Genomic DNA, 24,773 nt, shown 5'->3' on the forward strand with positions numbered 1-24,773 from the left:
GCCAGCACAGGGCATCACAGCCATGGGGACATCCCAGTTCCCAGCACTGCTGGCCCCAACCTGCGTGAGGGAAGCTATCATCTACCCTCTCTTTGCTCTTATAGCTATGATGCTCTCTGCCCACGATGCACGTTGAGCACAAGGAAGCCACATGAGGAGCAGAAGTCCCAGCTCTTCCACAGCCCTACGGCTGAAGCACCTACCAGCCACAGCTGAATCACTCGCGCTGCCAGGATAAGGACTCCCCTGGGCTGCGTGCTGGCTAGGGGGACATCCAGCTGCATCACCATCCTTGGGTATAAAGTATTACTTTTCAGAAAGGGTGGTCAGCACTGGAATGGACTGCCCAGGGAGGTGGTGGAGTCACCGACCCTGGAGGTGTTCAAGGAAAGACTGGATGCTGTGTTGAGGGACATGGTTTAGTGGGAGCTATTGGGAATGGGTGAACGGCTGGACTGGATGGTCTTTTAGGTCTTTTCCAACCTTGGTGATTCTATGATTCTATGATTCTGTAGGTAGGAGAAGGAAGGCATGCCAGCCTCGGGCAGTGACCTATCTCCTAGGGGAGAATCTATCTCACTCCGAAGGTCAGGTGCTGGCTGTGGCTGGAGACAGGACAAAGCACAGGTACCCCTCATTCCCTTCTTGAAAACAGGGTGAAATGACAACGCTGCAAAACAAGGGAGCTCAATCAGCACCTTTTAATTAATATGCATCATAAATAAAGAAATAAATAAAGGCGAGACACCTCGTTCTAATAGGGAAATACAAATTAAATATGGTGCAACGTCCGCTAAGCGATGTACAAGCAGGAGGTAACCTTGCAAGACCAGGGCCCCTCGCCATGGGGAAGCCAGCCCAGGCAAGACACCATGAGCAGCATCCGCCTGGCCAAGGCACCAAATACTGGCACGGACTTTCGCTAACACTGTCACCCACCCAGTGGCAGGTGAGGATCCCCACACCACCCCAAGAGCATGGCAAGGCAGGGACTGACTGACATTGCCTCTGCTGAGGAGCCCTGGACTCTCAGCAGCCCCTTGTGTTCACACGCAACACTTGTCCCCCAGACTCACACCACGGGGAGCATTTCCTATCCCCATCTCCCCCGCCGTTCCTGGTGGGAGCGTGGCCCCCAAACCCCAAAAGCATCCCATCCCTAGCCCTGTCAGGGACCCTGCCCTCACCCCCCTTCCCTCCCCTCCCACCTTCCCTCCGCTGAGCACCCCAGGGCATCTGAGGCGACCTGCTCAGCACGGAAGGCACATCCCCACATCACCTATCTCTGCACAGGGTGGCACTACCTCACCTGGACCTACATCACACCGAACATCCACGTGCCTTCCTCACAACCCCACGCACCCTCGCTCTGCACACACACACACACCCCTTCCCTCCCAGGCCGAGGCCGGGCAGCATTGGCAGTGCACGGTGCTCCAACCCCGATAACACTGGGGTGCTGGAGGCTGCACGGCCACCCCTGGGAGGGGCCATTCTCCTGCACCCTGCAGTGTGAAACTGAGCCAGTACTTCTCTGGCAGGGATTGTTTCGATTCCTGCTACATACAAACCCACCACCTATTGGTGCTGGAGATGGCATGGGGTGGAGGGGACTCTAATGGTCCCTGGTGTGGCTGCATGCACGGCAATGCCTGGCAATACGAGGTACAGCTTGCAGAAGGCTCCACGGGCCAGTTTGGCCTTTGGCAGCTGCACAAGGAGGAGCAAGAAGGAACCACCTACGGTTACTGTATTCTGTAATGGCAAGAAAGGTAAGAAACTAGCAAGAAGCTGTGTTTGCTTCTCTGGGCATCCCCAGAGGAGCCTCAGCAGCCCATGATACTGTGCTTGGCCTCTTAGCCATGTCAATAGTCCTCGTCCTCCGGGTGGGTCACGTACATGATGGGCACGAGTCCCTTCTCGGAGCCGAGACTGCACTGCAGCCAGTCACCATCCACCTTGGAGATGACCTGCAGGATATCCCCTTTGTTGAAGCTCAGCTGTCCTTCCTCGGTGGCAATGTGATGGCAAAGAGCTTTCACCTCACTGTGTGCAAGAGGAAGGGAGAAAGGGTGAGATCTTCACAGCATGCTCACCCCACTGGAGTCCAGGGACCACAGTGGGGTCAGAAATAAACCTCCGCCTCCCTCCCCTCTGCAGCAGCAGGCAGACCTATGACAACTTCCTCCCATTACAGCCCCAGTCACATGCCACCACTCACCAGGGAGGATTGGCACACAGTCCCCGGGCTGGCTGTGGTGCAGGCGACACTTCAGGAGGCTCTGGCTGGGTGGGTTCTGGCTCAGGGGCTGTTTCTCGCCACATGCTTGCTCCGACCTGGGCCACCAGCTGGAACACAGACTTGTCCAGGCTCAGCCAACCAGAGGGCAACCTGCAAGGATGAGACAGAAGCAGGCTGTGGTGAAGAAGCCAGTGTCTCATGGTAACGTCATGCCTCAGGGATCTGGACACACAGCATACACTGCAGTCCCCAGGCTTTTTCCATTCCAGGAGATCCAGCAACCTCTGGACACACCAGGTGTTACATATCTCTCTATTAACACACACTACCTTTGATGTGTCACCACGGTGTAGCCCAGCAGTAGGCTATTTGCCTGACTCCCAACCACACTGCTGCAGCTCCAGCTTAACCAGCCCCTCCAGTCCCAAGCCATGTGTATTCCTACCTGTTAGGTTGCCTGGGCTCTTTCTGCACCTTCCTGGACCCAAACAAGTGTCCCCACTTGATGGGCTGGCTGCCCTCTGATGCGCTGGCACTGCTCTCTTCTTGGGGGGCTGCCGCTGCTCCCACTTTTAGCTGAGTCCCCATCTCCTTCTCCTTGCTGCGCTTCAGCTCTGTAACCACTGAGTCTGGGGGACTGCCCATCCAGAAGGCCCAGCTCCGCTCCTTAACCTCTTCACCACCTGGCACGTGCTGGGGCTTCTCCACTGACTCTTCCACAGTTTCAGGGCTCGGCCTTCTGGCAGCCTTAGGCTTCTCCTCCAAGCTGCCCTCAGCAATGTGGCAGGCTTCTGCTCCCTCCACTACCCCTTCTCGCGGGGGTGGTGTCTCGTGGGACTCAGCTGAACCGGGCACGCCACTCAAAGCCTTCTTCTTCTCGTAACGGATGAACTTCGAGCCTTCAGTTGAGCCTTCAATGTAAATCTGAGAGCTCTGCATGAGCTGGTACCACCAGCCCGCCTGCTTGTCCTTCTTCCCTTCCCACATGCTCTCTCGCACCTTCCTTCGTTCTTCCTCTCTGTCCCCATCTCCGCAGGAGGCCCCCACTCCCTTGACCCTCTCACTTGCAGCTCGCTCAGGGCTGTGGCCTGGTGACATGCCGCCGTCTCTGCCACCCACTTTGCATGCTTCAGGGGCAGTGCTGCAGCCATCAGGATCCTCGCTGCTGCCCCGTGTCCTCATCAGCTGCAGGGTGGAGTGTGCGGAAAGCAGCAGGTCCTGCTTCACGCGCAGCAGCTCCTTTTGCTGCTGCTGCTCTTTGCCCATCTGCATCAGGTGGTGCTCAAAAAGGAGGTCCAGGTTGAAGGGCAGCAGTGAGAGAGGCTGCAGCAGGAGCAGGAGCTCCTCAAAAAGAGGCTGGCACACATTATGAGACAGGCATAAGAAGCCCACTGGTTGATAGTGCGCCAGGATGATATCTGTGGGGCAAGAGACACTGATTAGATGAGAGGCCCTTGAGACTTTGCCAAGCCACCAAGAAGCTACCGAGCAAAAGAGCTGAGTGCTGGTTTCTGATCTCATCCATGCCTGCAGTGTGAGACTCGGTACTGGGTCAGGGAGCAAACCGGTTAAGATCCTGCTTCCTGCAGCCAGTGTCTGCCTGCCAGGTGACACACTGCAACAATCATGCTAAGATAGGGTGCAAACAAAAAGCACCAAAGAGAGTCGGCACACTAAGATTGCCTTCTCCCACCTCCTGGATATGAAAGAGAAACTGAAGATGTGGGCCAGTACCAGTGTCCTATATGACACTGGTATATGACAGAGGTGCTCGCGACAGCAGAATGCAGCCCTTCCAGGGATCCAGCAGTGCTCAGCTGTGGATCCTAACAGAAAATGGACTGGTATTTATATTTGCAGCTATCACCCTACACTTCTTTTAGCTGCTTCCACACTGCTGTGCCACTAGCTTTATTGTGAACCATCATTCCCAGAGACAGTTTGGCACAGGATTTGTGTGCAGCAAGAAACATTTGTTTGCAGAAAGACGACAAGTGTGCACTGAAGTCAAGATTTGTAGCTTATCTGCACACCTAGCCTTCAGCAACCTAGCAGCCCTACCTCACACTTCAGCTTTTAATGTGGCTTGCACCAGACTAACCCAGATTTGCAAGGGCAGTATTCCACTCCAGAAAATCAGAGCACTTTCTCTTGTTACACTGATCAGTACAAAAAGTACTGATCCAAAGAGAAGCAATAACTACACACAGATCTGAACAACGTCTGCTGTCAGCCCCCAAACCTGACAGAAAATACTGGACTGCAGTTAATGCCTGGGCTGAGCATGCACTGAGCCAGAAGCACTCTCAGGTAACTCAGCATGTCAAGGGTTTCTGCCTCCCTGTGCATTTAGCACTTATGCTGCTTCTAAGCTTCAGGCAGGTGGGTTATCTACACACTTCAGAAACACTTCTGGTTGGAAAAAAAAACAACAAAACCCAAAATGAAAACATCTCCCAGACAATGGATACATCAAGGAAAAACTGCTTTTTGTTTGGCAGAAGGTTTTCCTTTCTATTTCCCATGCTTGAAGGGTTTCAGGTAAGTGCTTGCAGCTCCATCCCTCCTCAGTGCTCCCAGGCACTGGGCAGGGGACAGGCACTTGGTAGGTCTAGACTGATCTTGAGAGTAGAGTGAGCGATCTGTATTGTAGGTAATAGCCCTGTGTACCAGCTGCATCAGGGAAGGACACAGTTACCAGATTCTCCACAGCTCAGGTGGAGGAAGCTGCATGGAGCTTTGGCATCCACCTTCCTCCCTTTAGCTATGCAGCCCTCCAGCAATACCAAGACTGCATACAGTATAATCCTTCAGTTCAGATCAAGAGGAAGCAGCACGGGCTGAGAAACCAGCAGGAGACAAACACGACACAGAGCTTAGATCTCTGCTGCATGATGTGCAGAATTTAGTCCTTCCTGCAGTGCACAGCCTCTTACCTTCATGATTATAGAGGTGGTTGAACCAGAACTCCAGTGACCGGATACTGTAGGAATAACACACAGTCAGGTAGGAAGAAAAAAAAGCGTAAGTCAACTCATCCCCTTCATCCTTGCTGTTCTAGAAGCGTGGCTGGAAAATGGCATTTACACAGCATAGCCTGGGAACATTAAGATCTACAGAAATGACTCGCTTCCATCAGCGCACACTGACCACCCAGCCTGTCAACATCCTATCTGCTCTGCAATGAGACTCTGTGCAACTGTAATACCTATCAGCCAGGCTTCCAGCAAATTTCCACACCACTTTGCTCCTGTGCCTTTGGCAGAGTTAAGTTTTACGAGAAATGTTCATATGGAAGGGACAAACCAATACAAATACAAGATCATTGCATTAAGCCTGAACCAAAATATGCTGGTGACCTGCACCAAGAGAGCTGGGCAAGCCTGGGTGGGGTGAGCAGGGCAAAGCTTGCTCTTAGGGTCCTGCCAACGTTTGGAGATGTTAGGGACTCTGCTGCCAGTGTCAAAGGTCTTTCTTATCACTGCAGACAAGCGAGGAAATACTATCCTGACAGGGCTTCCCATGTCATAGGCACAGAGACAGAACTCCACTGACTTTTTGTGTTTAAAACTGACTGTTATATTACACTTCTCATCCAGCCTAGAAGGATCAGACTTGAGTCCTGTACCAGGGCTTTCAGAGAGTCATGCACTGGGATTCACTGCAACCCCAGGAAGCAGTGACACAACAGGGATTTTCAGGATCAATTTATGCATATGTTATGTTTATCCTTATGTGAAGCCTGACAGACTCTTTGCACCTAACCTTCTAGGGCCAGAACAAACTGACAACGTTATTCAGTGGGCTGCAGCCAGCCCATCTCAGCCTTGGCCTGCTTAGGATAAGTTTTAATCTCTTTGGAGCTCCCTGAGGCTCACAGCTTCTAACTTCTCTAATCTACCTTGGAGAGCTGCTTCCCAGGTTTCCTAAATCTTTTAATTGGCAACTCTGCCTGCTTGCAGACACAGAGCAGCACCTGCTGCCAGCCCTGGTCAGTGCCATGCAGTCAGCCCAGAAGTAAGCTTACTTGAGGAGGCCGAAGATGAACGCATTGAACCGCATGGTGTGGTTGGTGAGCTCCGTGTACTGGCTGATCTTGCTATAGAGGCTGTGCAGCAACTTGGTAGAGGGGCCTATGGTAAAAAAGTGAAACATTAGGATTTGTTGTGCTCAACAAAGCCAAAATAGCATCATGAGGTGCAGCACTCAGGCCAAGACTGACAGCCCTCCACCAGTCATCAGGATAAGTTCACTCCATTCCAACATCCCAGCTCTGCACAGGAGAAAATTCAAGGTGCAGACTGACACCTGAGAGCATACTTGAGAGCAACAAGGAGTGTGTGCACATTTTCTTACACATTGGTTAGCTCTGCCTTATATCTGTAGCTGTGCAGGGCTAAAGATGAAGGTACAGAAACAACCTGGAAACTCAACCTCCTTTCCTCAGAAAGGAAATTCTTTTTTGTTTTGTCTGTTGGTTTTTTTTTTTTTACCTAGTTGGGTGGATGCTTCCACCACGCTCCAGGGTATGTTCCTCCTCTGGCCAATGATCATGTCCAGGACGTAGGCCTTGAGCCCATCACTCAGGATGTCCCGGACAGCTGGGCACAGGTATTTCAGTATGAGATGCCCCACGTTGGGGCTCACAGAACTGTTCCCAAGTTTAGCCTAAGGAAGAAGAGACAATATGGAGAGGGTTGGTAATTGCTCTGCATGCTAAAACATATGCAAACAGTCCACACACCCACCTGCCTATTACAGACACCCAGGAGGCAATATCCAGGCCACGAAGAAGTTCAGCAGCTCCTTGAACAGGAGCTTTCCCTTCACCCCTGCTGCCTCAGGCACCAGTTCTGGTTTACTCTCTGCAAGGTCTACCCCAGGCTGAGATGAGGCAACAGCTTGGGAAAAGAATATCTCACTTGGAAAGAGGATGTTCCTGTTAGATGGGATGCCTAGTTCTCCCCACGGGTCTAACAAGGCTACAGCTGGAGGAAGGAAAGACATGGGGATTTTTCTGCTGCCACAGAAGATTTTCATGTTGCTATTTTAGAAGTAGGAAGTAGCAAACTTCCAGCACTGAGGGGTTAAGGAACACTTAACAGTGACAAGCTGAGCTATAATTCCCGAGGATTACTATAAATAGAGCGAGGGCAAAAGAGCTTGACAGAGCCCAAGATGAGGTGAAGAAGCATTTAAAAGCCAAGCCTCAGCAGAATGGGGATATATTCTGCTGCATGCAATCCTTTAGCTGCCAAAGGTCAAGCCAAAGACGTCAGCCCTGGACTTTGCACATACTGGTAGTCCCAGGCAGTTTGCTCAGGGCACAGATTTTACCAGCTGAGCTGGAATTACACTGCCCAGTTGGCATGGGTCCACAAAGGTCCTGAACTCAAACTGAACTTCTTCGTCAGGAATAATCCTGCCAGATCCACTGAGCATCAGAGCATCAGGGATGTGTGCTGCCTTTTGACAGGTGAATGCTCGGCCTTTGGCACACTGATGGAAAACTCAGATCAAAACCACAGCAGGTAAAGTAATGGGTGAATATTGCCACTATTCCCCAAAACAACACAGCAAGTACAGGAAAAACACCGTGAAGTTTTCAAAAACTGGAAATATAACCAGCTCCAGTTACACTTCACAGCAATCTCTGCATCAGCAACGTTGTAATGAGGGGCAAACTACCCTGGGCTCTGTCATTAGACTGAATGAGCTTGGAACCTGTTCTAGTGAGGTTTCTCCTTGGGGATGGCACTCCTGGGCAGCTGTCATCTCCAAACAGTCACACTGCTGCCCCAGAGTCCCTGCAACTGGAGGAGACTATTCAGCTTTGAGAGGAGGCAGCACAAACAATGACGAGTATCACAGGACAGAAAACATTTCTGGGACAAACAAGCAACTTCATTCTGCCCGTGTTATTCCAGAAATGGGAGGTGAGAGAGACACAAACAAAGACAGTCCCATGGGCAACCTAGATACACTCTGATGTTAGTGGGTTTGTGGTAATGGCCTTAGGTAAAGATCATCTGCCCTAGGTGAGCAAATGACTGATGCATTTTTTTATTATTATGAAGCCCTGTCATACATCAAGGGACTGGAGACACTGCGTTATGCTCTGCTATAGATGTCAGAACAGAATCAGAGGATGGATGGAGTAGGGAGACATAACTCTCCACTGTATGAGAAGAAAGAGCTGGGGTACTTCATCATACCATAAGTCCAGATAGCTTGGTATTCTCTCTCCTTAAGGACCGTAAGTAAGTACATAAGTGTCCTGATTTCAGCTGTGACAGAGTTTTGGGTTTTTTTTCTTCTATGCATCTGGTATGATGCTGTATTTTGGCTTTGGGAGAAAATCAGTGTTGATAACACACTGATGTTCTGGTTGTTGCTGAGCAGTGCTGCACAGAGCTAAGGATGTTTCAGCTTCTTGTACAGTCCTGCCAGCAGAGGGGCTGAGGAGGGAACTGTGAGGAGACAGAACCAGGACAGCTGACCTAAACTGGCTAAAGGGATATTTCATACTACATGACATCATGCAAATAAATTTCAAAACTGAAGGGGATTGACAGCTGTTGTTCAGGAACCAGGTAGGCACTGGTCAGGAGGTGACAAGCAGTTGCATTGTGCATCACCTGTTTTGTAAATGTACACATAATTTCAATTAATGCTATTATTTTCCATTTCTCTTCCTTTTCTGCCTTGGTAAACAGCAGTGGTTATATTTTATCACAACCCATAAGTTCTACTTTGTGGGTTTTTTTCATTTTTTTCCCCCCAGTTCTCTCTCATCCCAATGGGAGAGGGGAGTGAGTGAACAACTGTGTGGTACTTAGCTGCCTGCTGGGTTGAACCACAACAAGAGACACTCTCAGAAGAGTAATGCTAATGCTTTCCTTGCCTACAGCTAATTACAACTCAGGAACTACCTAAGGCAGACATGATTCCTGTGTGTTTAGTAGACATCAGCAAATTTCCCTTCCCTTCATTTTTCCAATCTTTCCTTAAACACGTGTAGCATTAGCATCCTTGACATCACGGAGCAAGAACTGTTGCACATTTACTGTCTGCTGCATGATGCGCTACCAACTGCTTTTGTTTTGTTGTTCCTACTAGCTTTATCTGATACGCCTTAATGTTTGAACTGCAAGAGAATGAAGAAACAGCCTTTTTCCACCCTCTCCCTGTCACTTATGATGGTAAAAAAGCATAAGAAAAACAAGACTTACCTTCACACCTGGATCCCTGCTGGTTCCAAAGTGAGCCACAATCAGGTCAACAGCAGTGTTGATTGCCTTCACCAGACCTAGAGGCAAATGCAGAGTCAGAGCTGCTTCTAGGACAGATCCAGACCAAACACTTGACAAAGAAATCGGGCATTAGATACAGCCTTTCCAGGCCATGTCAGCACAGGTTCCTCCTCTGCCAAAAACATGCAGAACCCCTCCTGAATCCTCAGCAAATATATCTGTGCTGGCTCCAACACTCATGTATCAGCCTGACAGTTGAACAATCTTTAGAAGAAGCTGAAGGACAAGACACCCTGTCGATATTCCCACAGTACGTGGAAACATCACCTCCACACACCACCTCTTGAGGGACCAGGGACAGGCTCTGAGGCAAAGACGGGGCAGAATCAACATATTTAGCAGCTATGTAATGATCACTAACAAGGCAGTAGTGGATAATCTGACATCTGCATCAGCATGATGCAAGAACAGTAGCGGGACAGGGGAGAAGCTGCCATGTAGCAGTCACCAACACATAACTGATAAAGGTATAGGAGCCTTTCTGCACATCCCTCGTCTCTGACAGGACACAGAAGCAGCTGTCAGCAGTCATCACAGTGACATCTTGGCCTGCTTTGACATCCTTTTGCCCACTCTGTTATATACACTATATTCACCATACAGCCCCAAAAGACCTAAATGACTAAAACTCAGGCTAGCCCCTCTGCAACACCACACAGATCCACAGTTTACGCTTGTATACTGAAATGGGACGGCAGCATGCTGTGCCATAGGTTCATGCTCCTCTGCCAGCCTGCTCTCTTTACTTTCTTGTGGTTTCTTCTCGTCTTACTTCCTGGTACAAGTAGATGGTATGCATTTTTAGCATATAATGTGGTGCAAGGAAAATGAACATGTGCTGGCTGTTCAGAGGAACATCTAGTTATGATTCTACAGCAGAAGAGGGCAGGAAAGAAATCATTATGCCTACAGAGACAGAGAGAAGCACTGTTCACCTTATGCTGTGCTACATTCCATTCTCCAATGCCCCAAGAGACACATGGACTTACCCTTCTTCTGCAGCAAGTCAATAGAGATGGACTCCGTGTTGCCATCTGGGGAGAGACAGAACTCAGCAGGGGGTTTCTCAGCTAGTGAGAAGTAGTCAGGGAAGAAGTCGGTGTAGGTAAGTTGGAGTTGCCTCATAGACTGTCCTGCATGGTCAAAACAGGGGGGAAAAAAGAGTTAAATTCAAGCCCTTATACCAAAGCCTCTCCCATATAGTTTGCTTTTCCTAGAAGCAAGCTGCACCAGGAGTCTTCCCACCTGTCTGACTAAGACCAGACCAGCAAGGCTACTGGTTTGCTACTCCCCCCAGAAACAGTATGCATGTTCAGCCCCACAGCTGAACTCCATAAATGACCCAGCATGTAGCTCCAGCTTGGCTGGGAATCTGCAGGCACTGGAAGATGCTGAGGGACGTGCTGAAGAAAATCTCATTGTACCATGCTCTGCCAGGGCTGCAGTGCAGGTAGCTGCAGCAGGAATGTAAGCTGATCAGAAGGAGCACACAGAGAATCCCTACGTGGGACACAGGCATTCACAGGCAATAAACATCGTGCCTTCTGCTTAACCCCTGGGAGGGACTCTGTTTTCAAGGGGAGACTTCTATGAGTGCTCTTTCATAATGCTTTATTTTCCTACAGACTGCTTCCTCAGGTCCACGTCAGGCATTCTCCCACAAAAGAGGGGTGGAGAAGCTGCTTGGGTTGGCAGAGGGAGGTGAAGAGCTTTGGAGCTGACCATGAGAATACTCTCTCTCACATACCCTACTGCTTCTCCTGAAGACTCTCAAAGCTTCAACCAAAAGCAGCTCACTCCCCTCTGTCCTTCTTGCACTGTTTTTGGAGAACAGGGAAGACCTTAATGGCAAAGCATGGACAAGCTGCCCCATGAGAGCTACAGCCCAGTATCTAGCATGCTGATGTGGCTGGTGCAGATGAGCAGACACTGCAGCACACAGACACAAAATCTTCAAGGGCCACCACATGGATTGTGAGACATGAACTATAAGCTGGAAACAGCCCTGGAACACTTGCTGAGGTTTGAGCTGTCCCTTCAGTCCAGCCCAGAGCCAGACCTAACTGCTCTCAGCTCATGGAGAAGAAGAGAGGCTCCAGGATTTGTACCCACCAGTAAGCAATTTTCACCTTCCTCTTGTACACTACTGCCCTACTGCCAGTAGAAGCATCGACACTACTTCTCACAGCATGCAGACTGGTGATGAGGTCTGGCACAGCTGGGACACAGAACCTGAGCCCTGAAGTCACCCCCAGACCCAACAGCAGAAGCGCGGTGCGCACCATTCAGCTTGCAGTGGAAATGGCTGGTGTTGAGAGTGCCAGGAAACTCAAAGATGGGATTCCCTCGGTTCAGCCGGGGCTCTTGCTGCCTCCTGTCTAGGCTGCTGGCTAAGCTGGGCAGCCCTGAAACACGGTCCAAGCCCAGGGGATTCCTCCGCCTGTACTCTCGCCACTTCAGTGCTTGAGGGGAGAGGTGGTTCGCTACAATGCCGCAGGCAGCGTGCACCAGGTGGAAGGACATGAGCAGACAGGAGGACGTGGAGGGCAAACAGAGGGAGAAGGACGACAAGGAAGAAAAATAGAGAGACAGCAAGTTAGTTGAAGTCCAGTGGCATTTCAGGACATTAGCACATATATACAGAGGAAGGTGGTGGCCATAGCCAGGCACAGTAGGGCAGGAGCCTGAGTAACCCGGTGGCTGTAGGCACAGGGAGGGCAGATTCAGGGTGCCAGCACCTGGCATGGGGAATGTGAGGATCAGTGTCCCCCTCTGGAAACACTGTGTAGGAAGCAGGACTGAAGGAACACACTATCAGCACACAGGCAGAGTGATGAGGGGAGCTATTGGGTGCTAGAGCACTCAGACTCAATTTTGGCCCAGGTTGCGGCTGTAGGAAGGACAGCGTTACGGTGAGCATCCATCATCAGGGAACTGGAGATGTTCTCCACCAGCACACACCAGTGGATGGGTACCTACCATTGAGGGGCCGTCCTCCCATGCTGCTCAGCGGACCAGAGCTGCTGGTCTCACTGCCATGCCTCCAGCGAGGATCCGCCTGGGCTCCCACTCGGCTCATCGGCACGCTACTCAGAGAAAGGGGCAGCAGGGACCTGCCGTGGAGTCGGTACTCAGAGAACGGTGGGCTTGGCTCCAGAGGTGCCTCTTTCTTGGGAACAGGCCTGGGGTTCTCATTTTGCCTCGGGGCATCAACTTTGGTGACTTGAGTGGGCTGCATGGCACTGACAGCAGGGGAAGACCTGGTGGGAAGCAGGTTGGCAGAGATGGGGCAGGACCTGCTCCTGGGAGGCTGGCTTTCTCCAGCTCGCTCAGTGGTGGGTGAGGAAGAGGAGTCCACGCTCTGAAAGAAAGGCACGTTGCATCGCACAGGAGAGTAACTGCCCAGAGGGGATGGCCGCGTTGTCTCTGGGGCGGTCTTCTTGATGCAGCCATCATTAAGAGAGGCAGCTCCATCTGCTGAACGCTGGGTCAGGAGCATGCCATGGGCTTGGCCCCCAGCCACTGCCGACTGCTCTGCCAGGGCGGCAGAGTTCTGGGAACTGGAGATCTGCTGGCTTGCAGGTCGGTTGCTGGATAAGCTGTAAAGTTGGGAAAGACTGGAAGCAAAATGGCTGTGCAGAGCACGGGCCTTGGGTGGCTTGCTGAAATGGTGCTGGAAAACGAAAGGCTGGATGGGCAGTGTTGTGGGACGCTGGTCCTTGCTGTAGCGTACCACAGGCTTGCTGTCTGTGCCTCCACCTTTAGGGAGAAAAAAGGGGACAGTATGTGAGGGCAGGCAAAGTGACAGTCATCTTGAATATGGTGGATCACTGGAAAAAGAGAATGTGCTCTCAGCTACTAGAGGAAGAGGATGAGCTAAAGACCAGTGCCAAAAAACGAGTGGTTCAAGTCTGAACCAGTTACACACATCATGAACTGGCAGGGTGAGGACACGTGCCTTCAAATGAAGTTTCCAGCTGCTGACAGCTGTCTTGAAGAGTGAAGCACTGTACTGAGGGTTTCTCTCTCCTGGTCCAGCTTCCCACCCTTTCCACATTCCTTCATCCCAGACAGCAAAAGCCATGGCCTCAGGCACCTGCCTCTGCCCAGACAATGCCCAAAGACAGAGCCCTAATGCACTGCAGTACAACAGAATTTTATATATTAAAGGACTGCTTCCTCTCACAAGTGCTGGGAACTCACCCAACCTGCCACAAGTATTATGAGTACCACAGGTGTTAATCCAAGCATTCCCCACTCTCCATGGGGTGTGCTTGCCCTCCTTCCCTATAGCTAGCATTTAGCAAGGCTTGCTTTCTCTCTAGTTCCTTATCAGACCATCCAGGTTTGCATGGTGCTTTGAGCTGGAGGTGAGGCAGCTCTTCTCCAACTGCTGGCAGGAGTTCTCAGCACAGCTCTAATTACAGCCACGCTGTTTTGGTGCACAGGAAAGTAGTGCAGACAGGGATATAGGATATACTGCTCTGAGAGCTTCTGCTTGCCTGTTCCTCCCACTCCCTAAGTAGCTCCTGCTCCGTCCAAGCATTCTCTCTGCAACTCAGCTGCTCCCATGGCTGCCTTCTCTCAGCAGAGATTTGCCTTCCCTGCCATCCTGCACTAAGTGCAAGCTAAATGCTCAAAAAAACCAATCCAGGATAATGACAGAAAAAAAAAATCTTGCTCCATTGGTCAAAATCTCTTTCATACCTGCACTCAAGTGCTCTTTCAGTCCCCTGCTAGAAATTTGCAGTGCATCAAATGGCACATCCTTGGCATATCAGAGGCTATTTACTGCAGCAGTCTGGTCAGAGAGCCATTTTGGACTGGCTTTTACTTGTGAAACAAATACAATAACTGTCTAGAGCAGAGAGAGAGGACTCCTGCCATGCTGGAGAAATGGCCGTACCTTAACCACTTATGGAACTGTTACACAGCTTTCTCACCAGGACACGTAACGTCAAGATCAACGTGAAAAACAATCAGGTACTACAGGCTTTCCACAGAAGGTGCAGGGAAAACTACCCTGGCAACAAAGGTCATGTGCCCTTCCAGAAGAACCTCTGCTGCAGTTCTACATACTGTGAGATACAGCCAGAACATTCCAGGCAAGGACACACAGATTCTCTAATCCCTTTAGGGCTCATACGGTAAGTGCTGGCAGAGACTGAGCCACGCATCAAGAAGAGATGATCGACTGTGCCACTTCCCTCCCCAGCTCTATGTCAAATAAATTCAAAAAAGAAAGACTGAAAAAGTACTCAATGGTTTCTCTTCGCTTTGTCTGCTTGGAACTTGGCTCTGCCAAGTATCAGTGAACCTCTGTCTTGGGAGCTAAGGGGAGATCATGGACTGAGGAAGTACCAGGCCCTAGAAAGAGGTCAGAATGAGATAAACCTCCAAGCTGCGCATTCTCTAAGTGCTAATGTAATTTCCTCCCTTACATGCTATTACAGGTTTGCATAAAACCTTAATTTTCTAAAGAAATAGAAGGACAAGCTACATGCACTGATCTAGGTCTGAAATAAGCACATCAGAACTTTGTCCCAGAGACTAGAAGGCTTGGAAACAAACTGCACAGGCTTTGGTCTCCCGCTACCAAGCAGGTTCCTCTACTGCTTCCCTCTAGTCCCAGACAGTAGTCTTTTTTTTTTTTTTTTACTTCTCCGTTCTGCCTAGTTTGGCTCCTTACCGTCTGCTCGAGCTCTAACATCTCTCTGTCCATGGCCACTGGTAGAACTACCTGAGAAGTTGGCATCTGCCTCCGTCAGCAGGGTGAGAGAGGCTTGCTCACCTGCCCCATGCCCACTGGGGACGGTCTCATTGGGTCCCGAGTCTTTGGTGGAACACACAGCCTGTCTGTCCCCAAAAGGGTGATTCAAACAGAAGCCCTCGCAGCTTCGGTTCAGGCCATGGATGAAGGGCATGGGTGGGAGACTCTGGCTGCGGTGAGCTCTTTCTTCAAGGAAGGTTGGGCAGTCCCGCTGTGCCTCAGGGATAGGGGAGAACTCCAAGGAGGAATCTCCACTGCACCGGAGTGGTGGCGAGGTGCTGTTCTTTTTCCTGCCTTTAGCAAGTTCAGCAAAAGATGTCACTCGCTTTGGTGGGGAGCTCTGAATGGGTATTGCTGGGCTTTCACTCAGCTTAACTGGACAGCTCACCATACGCTCCAAAGACCCCAGCCTGTTGCCAGGACTCCGGTCCAGGTTCTGATCATAGCTTCTGGAGCGCTGCCGGCTTGTGTTGAGGTTAGGTGGCGACACGTTCACATAGACCTGACCCTCAATCATGTTCTCTGTGGTTTCTCCCTTTGTCTCCTCTTCACTGCACTCCACACTGCCTTCTTCTTCTCTTAGGTCAGGCCTTCTAAAAAGATAGTATTCAGTGGGCTGAGCTGGGCTACCTTTGGTCTGGTCTTCTGAGCAACTAGTTATGGAAGATCCTGCAGGGCTGGGAGATGACTGGGAAGACAAGTCACACGTGACTAGCTTATAATAATTCTGAGTAGCCACAACAAGCCGTGCTTGGCTCTGGAAGCAGGCAGTGAGGTCTGAGCTCTCTGAAGTGCAAGGCTCACAGTGGAGGTGGTAGGAGTTGCAGTTAGCATCAAGAACAGGTGAGGAAGAACGGTGACACTCACATGTCTTCCCTGAACTCTCCGGGTGATGCGACTCACAAGACATCTTGGATTCTGTGGGTGATGAATGCAAATCCAAGTAAAAAGCTCCTGTGTCTGAGTGGCTGCAGAAGGAAGAGTCACAGGACAGGTTGGCTGAATTCAGGTTAGATCGAGAATGGCCATTCATTTTATTGTAGAGAGCACTGAAGTTCACCAGCACTCCATCAGAGCTGTTGCAAGAAGAGTCACTGATGTAGCCCATCTGCTGATCAATCACTTCAGACTGACTTGATGAACTGTAGCAGCGACAGTGTTGGAGCTCTGAGCTGGAACAGCTGCACGTCCGGCTATGCAGGGCATCATGATTCCTCAATGATTCACCTGCATTTTGATTCCACTCCTGGTCACCACCATCGAAGGAGAAGCTGGAGGAGCTGCCACGATTGCAGCTGCATTCATCCAGCTCCATGCGTTCTGTGGCCTGGTGGCACCGGTTCGCATTGTTCCTCTTCTGAATGTCATCACTGCTGATTTTGTCCTCTTGCCCATCTACCACACCGGATCGGCTTGCCATGTTCCAGGATTTCACAATGTGGTTGGAGTCGTGGAGGTGGAACGGGGGCAACGCCAGCTCATGCAGATGAAAGGGAGGTTTGCCACCCACAAGGGAGTTGTGAAGGTGGAAAGACTTTTGACCCAAGTCATCCCCAAAGATGCCGAGATCTTCACCCTCGGTCAGTAAGAAAGGGTTGTGTCGCTTACTGGCACTAGGGACAACCAAGTCCCTTACTTTGCCTTCTTTGTTGTCTGAGGCCTCTGCTGAGGCTTCGGAGGCCTGGAGAAAGCTGCTGTACACCAAGGAGTCAGTCTGTGAAAGGTCTCTTTCTGGAAGGGTAGAGGTGTGTGTAATGCCGAGATCTGGCTGACAGAAGGGGTTGGTCCTTTTGTTCACGGAGCAGCACTGTCTATCAGGGACCTGGCAATGCACAAGAGGAATGTGATGGACAATCAGCGTCTCGCCAGTCAGCTTTGGTGGACTATCCATGGTGAGGAATGCTCTTCAGGATATCAGTTAAACTGTTGCTACCCATGGACCAGTGCAGCTGCACATGAGAGACAGGTAGGACACTTCTCATGAGGGAATTCAGATACCTAGAGAGAGACAGAAATGCAAAGAAAGTCACTTTTCAATTAAGGCAGTGAGTATTTGAAGCCTCCCTTGTTTGATCAAAGACTTGATAATCTCAGTGGTGTTCTTTGTCAGCACAAGCGTTCCAGCGTAAGGTTCCGAGCAACCTTTCCTCAGGAGAAGCATTACAAGACAAGACAAAAGTGCCCCTTTCCATCCAGTCTCCTGGGACTACCCTTGTGCTTTCAGCTGACACTTCTCAAACTTCTGTGAGATAACTTATTTCACTCAAGTGGCCAAAGAACTGCACAGGCTTTGGGTCAAAGGAAACCCTCAATGCTGATGGTGCCCACTGCACATGCACAGGAAAACCTAACGCTTACCTCCTCATTCAGATATTTAATGTATTTCACAACAGGACTGCTGTTACAATGTGCAGACCCAGGATTCACACAACCAGGACACTAAGAGGTCAACACCTCATGTTCAGTAAATAACAGTCTGTCATAAGGCTAGAGGAAGATGTTCATCAGCATGAGACAGGAGAGCAGGGAACATATTCATTTCTCTTTCCCCAGCTGTCCTTGAGGACCAAACAGCAAGAGCTTTCAGAGCAGTCTGGAGAGTGTTTTCCTTTTTGCATTCTCGTCTACATTTCAGAGAAATCAATGCAGAGAATATCGGGGAAGGGCAGCTAAGGCACCGTGGGGAGGGAGAAACCTCGAAAAAAACCCACTGACCCAGGGTGATCCTGAGGGATGCAAAACTAAGTTAAGGGTCTCATATATCAATCTCTTGTTTTGGAAACCTTGGACTGAACATCCTTGATCAGCAATTCATATCCCACATCCCATCCAGGCATCCTCAGGGCTCACAGCATCCTGGCACGGCGCACTGCAATCTCTGGTCACCAGGACCTTAGATCTGCTGCCATCGCTATTAGCCTTCAAAGTGACAGTAACAGTATCTGAGTCTTTATCTACATAAACCCAGTGTTCTTCGCTATGAAATGACAATGGATTTGGAACCGAGCTGCAGAGGAATATAGGAGTGCAGAGAGGAAATTAAGAAATGTGGGATAAATGAAATCAGAACACTGCAAGCAGTGAGACAGCTCTACAGAAAGATCAAGAGCTTCAGTTCTTTCAGCTTCGTGGCATAAGAATAGCAATTAAAAGATGCTAAAATAAAGCTGATCAAATGAAGTACTTTCTCCCACGCATAACAGTCATTCTCACAGACACAGGATGTTTTGGCAGAAGAAAAAAAAACCCAGAAAGACGGTAACAGACCTAGTGTTTACAGCAAACACCCATTGATGTAGAAGTTGATACTAACAGTGGTGTTAGTTGAGCTGAGAAGCCTTGTGGATCAGGCTAGGCTCTACAGAGACCCATGTGTGTTGCAAATGATTCATCCAGAATTAGGCTCTGAAAAAGAAGTCACCTGGACCACACCTGGGAACTACCAGGCAACCCTAAAACAGCCCTGCCAATAGACTTCTTGGTGCTTGTATCACTCTTTCCTTTCTGTTCACTGACTCCTCTGTCTCACAAGCCCCTGTTTCCTTTCCCACAATCTCTGCCATACTGACTGAAAGGAATGAGTATGTTCTCCATCTGGCTCCTAAGAGGAGATTTTGCACGTTAGGAATTCCCATGATCACATTGTTCAAGAACCACTATTGGTAACAACAGCTTCTGGCTCTATGCCTAATGCAAACATGCTGAAAATGGTGTTCAACAGCTAGGGCTGTGTTTCTGCCCCATTGTGAACTTCGTGCATCACTGATGGTGCACATAGCAGCACAAGTCCTCACTTATCCCCCAGCACTGTGGGAAAAGCTAGCTCTGGTTCTGCAGTACTTACTTGCACATTCACCTCGCCTTCCCTTGTTACTACCCTGGTAGATTTGTAACATTACACTGGTAGATTTGGTTGTAACACTTACATCATGTCTCTCCATAATGTTTTGCTGTGTTGAGTGTTGCCACAATGCAACAGCTTGAAAAGCATCATTTTTGGATACAAACGGTAACAACCAAATGCTTCATTACTAAAGCACATCTCTACTGCCTCTGGGAAATGGCTGCTTAAAGCACCAGCACCCATCTGCTGCCCAGCCCTGCCAAGTAGCATACACCTCACACTGCTGCAGATGCTGCTGTGGGAGGACAAGGTTTGCACAGGCACACACTGACATTTGACAGCAAAATGTCAGGGGAGGTGACATACAGCCATTTCCCAGCTGTCTCTCCGCAGCTCTGCCCAGTTCTTTGGTTTTGGTGGCAGCACACGCTGCCCAGGCAGACTGTGAATCACTGACTGTCACATGTGCTGCAGCAGATGAATGCAGCACATGGCTTCAAGGGCCAGTATCATAGGAAAAATGCTGCCAGCTCCTGCCAGGAGCCATTCTGAAAGCTTCCTTAGGGATACGCACGACTTTTTTGTGCCCTAGGTGTCACAGTCTCCCTTAAGATATTCTCCTGTCTCAGGGATGCAAAGAAGTTAGACTGTGGCACTGTCAGCACAAGGATCGTTAATTTCCCAACCCCGTCCTCCTGGCCATACCATCCACTGGTTCTCCCTCCGATTCTGGAAGACTGCAGAAGGATCCACTCTCTTCTGCTCAGGGTATGGTAGGTTGAGGTCTATGCTGGGTTGTAAAATCCAGCAGACACAGCAGTTTCACATTCTGCTGGGTTTGATAACCTCTTTACAAAGCAATCCCACCCCTCTGCAAGTGGGGGGTTTCAGAAGGAGGGATACACAGTTTGCATCCAGACACTTTTAGCCCAATCAGTTCATTTTTCTTAATTACCATAGCAGAAGCTCACAGAGTGCTGAAACCTGCTTAATCCTATGCACATAATAGCATACACAGCATCATTCAGCAACAATCTCTCTCTGGAAAACTGTGTCATGGCAGTGCAAGGCAGGGAGGCATGCTAGATACAACAGCCATTTTGATTGCAAATGTCAAAATTCTTAACCTACTCCATTCTGACACCATCTGCTGCTGAAGGGGAAATATGGGTTGTCTATTCTGTAAGCTCAGACATCTCATTATCTGGAGATGCCTTTCACGAATTAAGGTAATGCAAAGCAGAGAACAGCTTTTCATGAGATATTTGTGATGTGGTGGAGAATTATCAATGCTTTTACCCTTAGTTATACATAAAGAAAAAATTCCAAGCTGCAGCAAATCTCTAGGTAAGCAGAGAAATAGGAGTGCTGAGCAACAAAGGGTGGTTTAGCACCGACCTGAGAGCTGCCTGCCAAGATGCATTATGCTTCAGAAAGGATTCAGCACATTGCAGATAACACAATGCAGCACTGCTCAGGCTCCACAGATCTTTCCCTGCAAGGCTTCTGCAAGGCAGGCCCCCAGCTCTTCCCCATCCACAAGGCTGAAGATGCTGTGCTAACTTGGGGTAGTCAATGCAGCTCCTTGGTTTCTTAAGTACTGCCTCCTGCTGCTGTAACACTACTGAGAAATTGCTGCCAGAGCCATCAGAGCCTTGCCTGCAAATCCTGATGTGCTAGCTGTGGCAGTCAGAGAGCTCCAGGCATACCCCATTATTATATCTCTGGTTGCACTTTTGGAGTTTGCTGGCAGCTGCCCGCAAGGTGTGGCTGGGTTCAACAGACAGCGACACAGGCTTTCTCACAATAGGTAATGCAGAGATTTCAGAAATAAATATGATTTCAATACACAGAGTCTGCGTGTATCACATGAAGGAAGAAGAGATATCAGAATTCTCAGCTGGAGGAGATGCTGGCTGTTGGGAGGCTGGCTTTTCTGAACAGACTACTATTTCTACAGATCTCTGCCACTTAATTTACAAACTTGAATGCCCCATATAAGCCTCTAACTGTGAGGGTTCTTGCTGTGTCTTTCTGAAAGGCTTTGGTTTCAGTCATCATCATCTTACCTCAGATAAAACAAGACAACCTGACTTGGTTGTCTGAAAGGTGAAAGATGGAAAAACAGGGTTAGGGGGACATTTGATTTAATAGATGAATTAGCCAAAATTCTTCACTAGTAGAGCTGCTTGTTCTTTTGTTATTGTTTCATGTGAATCCCTGACTCCTACATGGCATCTGCATTAAGATGGCTGAAGAAACTATACAGATCTACAAAACAAATGTGAAAAAAACAACGCTGTAAAAAGCAGCAGTTTGTGAGCTTGCAGACAAAGGCACAATACAGATGTCTTCTCATTGCTCTATGGGGAGAAAGAGATCCAGTTCATTCTCTGTCAGCTCATTCTCTGCCAGGCAAAAGGGCTGGGAGAACAGTCCAACTGGAAGGAACTCTTCGTAAGCCTCCACTGCTCTTTTCCTGCCTCAGGGAACAGACAGAAGAATGAGGGTAGCCTTTCTGGGTGGCCCCGAAGTGAATACTCCAGGACCCAGTGCTAACAGTGGGGCTGCTGCAAGATACAAGGATTTGATGATTCCTAAGTTTCTGCCTTAGCTCAGGGTGGTTCCTCTGTCACCTTGAGCAAACCTCCAGAAGAGACCACTTCCCCTTCCGCATCAGGGTGCTGCTTGGGCCCCAGCCTTTTTTCCAGAGGTTTCCATGACAGCTCACTATCATTACATCCCAAAAATACATAGGATTATGTTGTGTCAAAACAGAAACAGCAGCATGTGGTGGTCAGTGGCGAGGAGCCTGCCAGCAGGGATGACAGGGTGAGTGAGATGAAAGTAAATAGTAGGTACGTGCATGCCTAACAAAGACACAACTAAGGATGAGCAGGTACTGCCTCCCAGCCAGAGGAAAGTAAGTCCCAGCTGCACTGGGCACTTTGAGTTAGAGCACTAGAAATAGCTCGTGCAGCAGCTCTATACCAGCAGCCATGGGGCTGACAGAGACCAAACCCGACTCTCCCAAGTCTGCGCTCTCTTGCTCCGTGACACCAGCTGGCATGTGGCACTCAGCAGGAGACACTTGCAGGCCCCGACTTATGAAGTAGCAGGGTGATCTGGGTTGGAATCTGCCCCTCCTCCTCCAAGCCCATCCTCTGCCCCAGCCCCCACCACATATGCGCCTAATTAGCATATGCAAATCCACAGAGGAGAAAGACTCTAATGTTGCTAGCTGTCAATACTGCGCTGAAATTGCTGCTGAATTAGACTCTGAACACAGTACATCCTTTTTTATCACGCTCCAGTGGCAGCAGGGAGGAGGGACCACATTTGCATAGCATCTTTAAAGTATGAGCACTCTAAAAGCACATCTAAGATTTTACAGAAGCAAAAATTACACAATTCCTTTGTGAAACATTGATCCATCTAGGCACTGGAGCCTGCCTGTTATGTGATTCCAAAAGGATTCAAGAACCCATTCAGATAAGAAAAAATCCTATCAGCAAACAAAATTGCTAGGAAGAATCAGTAGCAAAAATACCAGGCTTAATTATCCTTGGCTGCACTTTCCCCAGGGTTTAGCCGTGAAGAAGAAGGGCTGTGGCTATCAGCTGGCAGCCTCAAGAACATGCTCCTAGTATAGACATGAGGGACTGAAGACCATGTCTGCAGTTTTATGCAGAGAGCTGGCTCTCTGACCTATGTCTGGAAGCATACAGGATCACAGAATCAGAGAATGACCTCAGGTGGAAGAGACCTTAAAGATCACCCAGTTCCAACTCCCTGCCATGGGCTGGGTGCCCCCACCAGCTCAGCCGCCCAGGACCCCATCCAACCTGGCCTTGAGCACCTCCAGGGATAGAGCATCACAGCTCTCTGGGCAGCAGTGCCACCTTGAGAGTAAATAAATTCTAACATCTAACTTAACCCTCTTCTCTTTTAGTTTAAAGCCATTCCCCCTTCCCCTATCACTACCAGACTGTGTAAAAAGTCTGTTCCCCTCCTGCCTGTAATCCCCTTCAAGTGCTGGAAGGCCATAATGACATGTCCCTGGAGCCTTGTCTTCTCCAGGCTGAGCAAGCCCTGCTCCTTTAACTTGTCTTCAGAGAGGTGCTCCATCCTCTGAGCTTCTTCATGGTCCTCCTCTGGACCCACTCCAACAGCTCCACACTCCTTCTGGATGCAGTACTCCAGATGAGGTCTTGGGAGGGCAGAGCAGAGGGGAACAGTCCCCTCCCTGTCCCTGCTGCCACCCCTCTGTTAATGCAGCCCAGAATAACGCTGGCCTTCAGGGCTGCAAGTGCTCACTACTGCCTCACATACAGCCCTTTGTCCTCCAGAACCCTCAAGTCCTTCTTTGCAGGGCTGCTGTCAAAGAATTCTTTTTCCAGTCTGCACACATACCAACCCATGTGGTTTGGCCTTGTTCAACCTCATTACATTCTTGTGTGCCCACTTTTTGAGCAAGTCAAGGTCCTCTGGATGGCATCTCTTCCTTCTATTATTGTCAACTGCACCACTCACAGAATCACAGAATGGCCAGGGTTGGAAGGGACCTTAAGGATCATGAATCTTTAACCCCCTGCCACATGCAGGGCCACCAACCTCCCCATTTAATACTCGACCAGCCTGCCCAGGGCCCCATCCAATCTGGCCTTGAACACCTCCAGGGACGGGGCATCCACAACCTCTCTGGGCAGCCTGTTCCAGCACCTCACCACTCTCTCTGTAAAGAACTTCTCCTGACATTCAACCTCAATCTCCCCTCCCTCAATTAAAAAACATTTCCCCTTGTCCTGCCGTTATCTACCCTTTCAAAGAGCTGATTCCCCTCCTTTTTGCAGGCTCCCTTCAGGTACTGAAAGGCTGCAATGAGGTCACCCTGCAGCCTTCTTTTCTCCAGGCTGAACAAGCCCAGCTCCCTCAGCCTGTCTTCATAGGGGAGATGCTGCAGCCCCCTGATCATCTTTGTGGCTCTCCTCTGGACCCTCTCCAACAGCTCTCTGTCTTTCTTGTACTGGGGGCTCCAGACCTGGACACAGTACTGCAGATGGGGCCTCACAATAGCAGAGTAGAAAGGGACAATCACCTCTATGTACCTGCTGGCCACCCCTCTTCTGATGGAAGATGTCATCAGCTTGATGTAATCAAAAAACTAGCTGAGAACACATTCTCAATTGCACTGTTTATGTCAAGATAACATGGCTGTTTCCAACATATTTGTTATCTTGCTATGTGCAAATGTGACCAGGCAGCCATTCTTGCTCAGGTGTGTGCTGCAGGGGTAAAAGAACAAAAGCAGAATCGTTGACAAAGGACTTCAAGGGAACAAGTTCTTGAAATAATTAAGGTATCATCCCCCCCAACTCTCCTTATATAAAACAGCTACAGATGTCAGGATGCTCTCACAGGATTATCTTCAGAATTAGACACAGCAGTAGCATGATGGTTTGCTACAAGGACTAAAGTATTCATGTGAAAAGGAGAAGCAAGGCAGGTATGGCATTTCCTCACAGTGATGGGCACCAGCTCTACCAGCCACCCAGACTGCCTGCATCTGCAGAGATTCGCTATTTTAAAATGCAGTCTTACAAA

The 24,773-nt window shown here is 49.6% G+C and overlaps 1 protein-coding gene across 9 annotated transcripts in view; it reads right to left on the bottom strand.

Annotated features, from left to right (window-relative positions):
• Positions 1–687: 687 nt before the first annotated feature.
• Positions 688–24,773, bottom strand: part of RUSC2 (RUN and SH3 domain containing 2) — a 53,636-nt gene continuing 29,550 nt past the window's right edge. For 7 of the 9 annotated variants that reach the window (XM_042862290.1, XM_042862296.1, XM_042862297.1 and 4 more), the window contains 11 exons: positions 15,245–17,323; positions 12,535–13,314; positions 11,838–12,038; positions 10,545–10,688; positions 9,475–9,551; positions 6,736–6,910; positions 6,270–6,375; positions 5,179–5,225; positions 2,688–3,660; positions 2,222–2,392; positions 688–2,046 (listed from right to left, as the gene is read on the bottom strand). In XM_042862290.1, the coding sequence (XP_042718224.1) occupies positions 1,866–2,046; positions 2,222–2,392; positions 2,688–3,660; positions 5,179–5,225; positions 6,270–6,375; positions 6,736–6,910; positions 9,475–9,551; positions 10,545–10,688; positions 11,838–12,038; positions 12,535–13,314; positions 15,245–17,216 (4,827 nt within the window). In that variant the 5' untranslated portion in view covers positions 17,217–17,323 and the 3' untranslated portion in view covers positions 688–1,865. The remainder of the gene's footprint in view (positions 2,047–2,221; positions 2,393–2,687; positions 3,661–5,178; positions 5,226–6,269; positions 6,376–6,735; positions 6,911–9,474; positions 9,552–10,544; positions 10,689–11,837; positions 12,039–12,534; positions 13,315–15,244; positions 17,324–24,773) is intronic. The other 2 variants (XM_042862298.1, XM_042862299.1) reach the window with 2 other exon arrangements.

Source organism: Lagopus leucura, unplaced genomic scaffold, assembly GCF_019238085.1.
Source record: "Lagopus leucura isolate 7727_CA_CO unplaced genomic scaffold, USGS_WTPT01 Super-Scaffold_650, whole genome shotgun sequence".
NCBI lineage: Eukaryota > Metazoa > Chordata > Aves > Galliformes > Phasianidae > Lagopus > Lagopus leucura.